This window comes from Corvus brachyrhynchos, unplaced genomic scaffold (assembly GCF_000691975.1).
Source record: "Corvus brachyrhynchos isolate BGI_N302 unplaced genomic scaffold, ASM69197v1 scaffold285, whole genome shotgun sequence".
Lineage (NCBI taxonomy): Eukaryota > Metazoa > Chordata > Aves > Passeriformes > Corvidae > Corvus > Corvus brachyrhynchos.
In genome coordinates, this window is record NW_008238323.1 from 485823 (window position 1) to 486564 (window position 742).

Sequence of the window (742 nt, forward strand, 5' to 3'; positions counted from 1 at the left end):
TCGAGCCCCGCGTGGGGAACTGGCGGGAGTTTGGGGAGGGGGGCTCACGGGTGCTGACCCAGGTACCAGTGGGGTCTGTGCTTTCCATCTCCACCCGTGGGAACCCCCCAGAACTTTGCCACTTGGGGCCCTCTGGACCTAAGGGGCACAAGATGCTTCCTGAACGGCATTGTCCGACTCACAGCCTATCACCTTCTGCAGTACGTTATCGATACCATAAATAATTTTGAATTCAAAAATTAAACATTTATTTTTACCTTTTAATTACTTGTATATTTACCAGTTACTGATCCATAACAAGTTATTTCACTTTATAATGCTGCTGTGTCACCACAGCATAAGTGTAAGAAGGGATCATACTCTGGAAACACGATTTTCCTGCTCTCTTTTTCTCCCCCTTCTTCAGCCCTGCAGCTCCTCTTTCTCTCCAAACTCACAGCAGAAAGCAAGGAGAAGGCACCAGGGTCTGTGGTGGGTAAAGGAAAAAGGTGCAGGCAAATGATGGGCAAAGATGAGGAGTGTGGTGTCTCACCCCTAAGGAGAAGGGAGCACCCAGGATTTATAAAAGCTTAGGGTTTAAAGGAAAGACAAAAGTCAGAGGGTTTGCAAAAGTTTAAAAGTTTTATTTGAAAATTGCACAGTTGGCATGGAAATTGGTGTGTAAATTCCTGATTTTCTCATATAAACATATGGCAGTGGGGTTTAGAGGGGAGGGAGGGAAGGAAGGGAAGGAAGGGAAGGA

The 742-nt window shown here is 46.2% G+C and overlaps 1 protein-coding gene across 1 annotated transcript in view; it reads right to left on the minus strand.

The window, feature by feature from the left end:
- LIPG (lipase G, endothelial type) overlaps positions 1-170 on the minus strand; it is a 10384-nt gene extending 10214 nt beyond the window's left edge. Inside the window, exon 1 of the mRNA XM_008633724.2 lies at positions 59-170. Within this exon, the coding sequence (XP_008631946.1) occupies positions 59-170 (112 nt within the window). The remainder of the gene's footprint in view (positions 1-58) is intronic.
- Between the last annotated feature and the right edge of the window lie 572 nt (positions 171-742).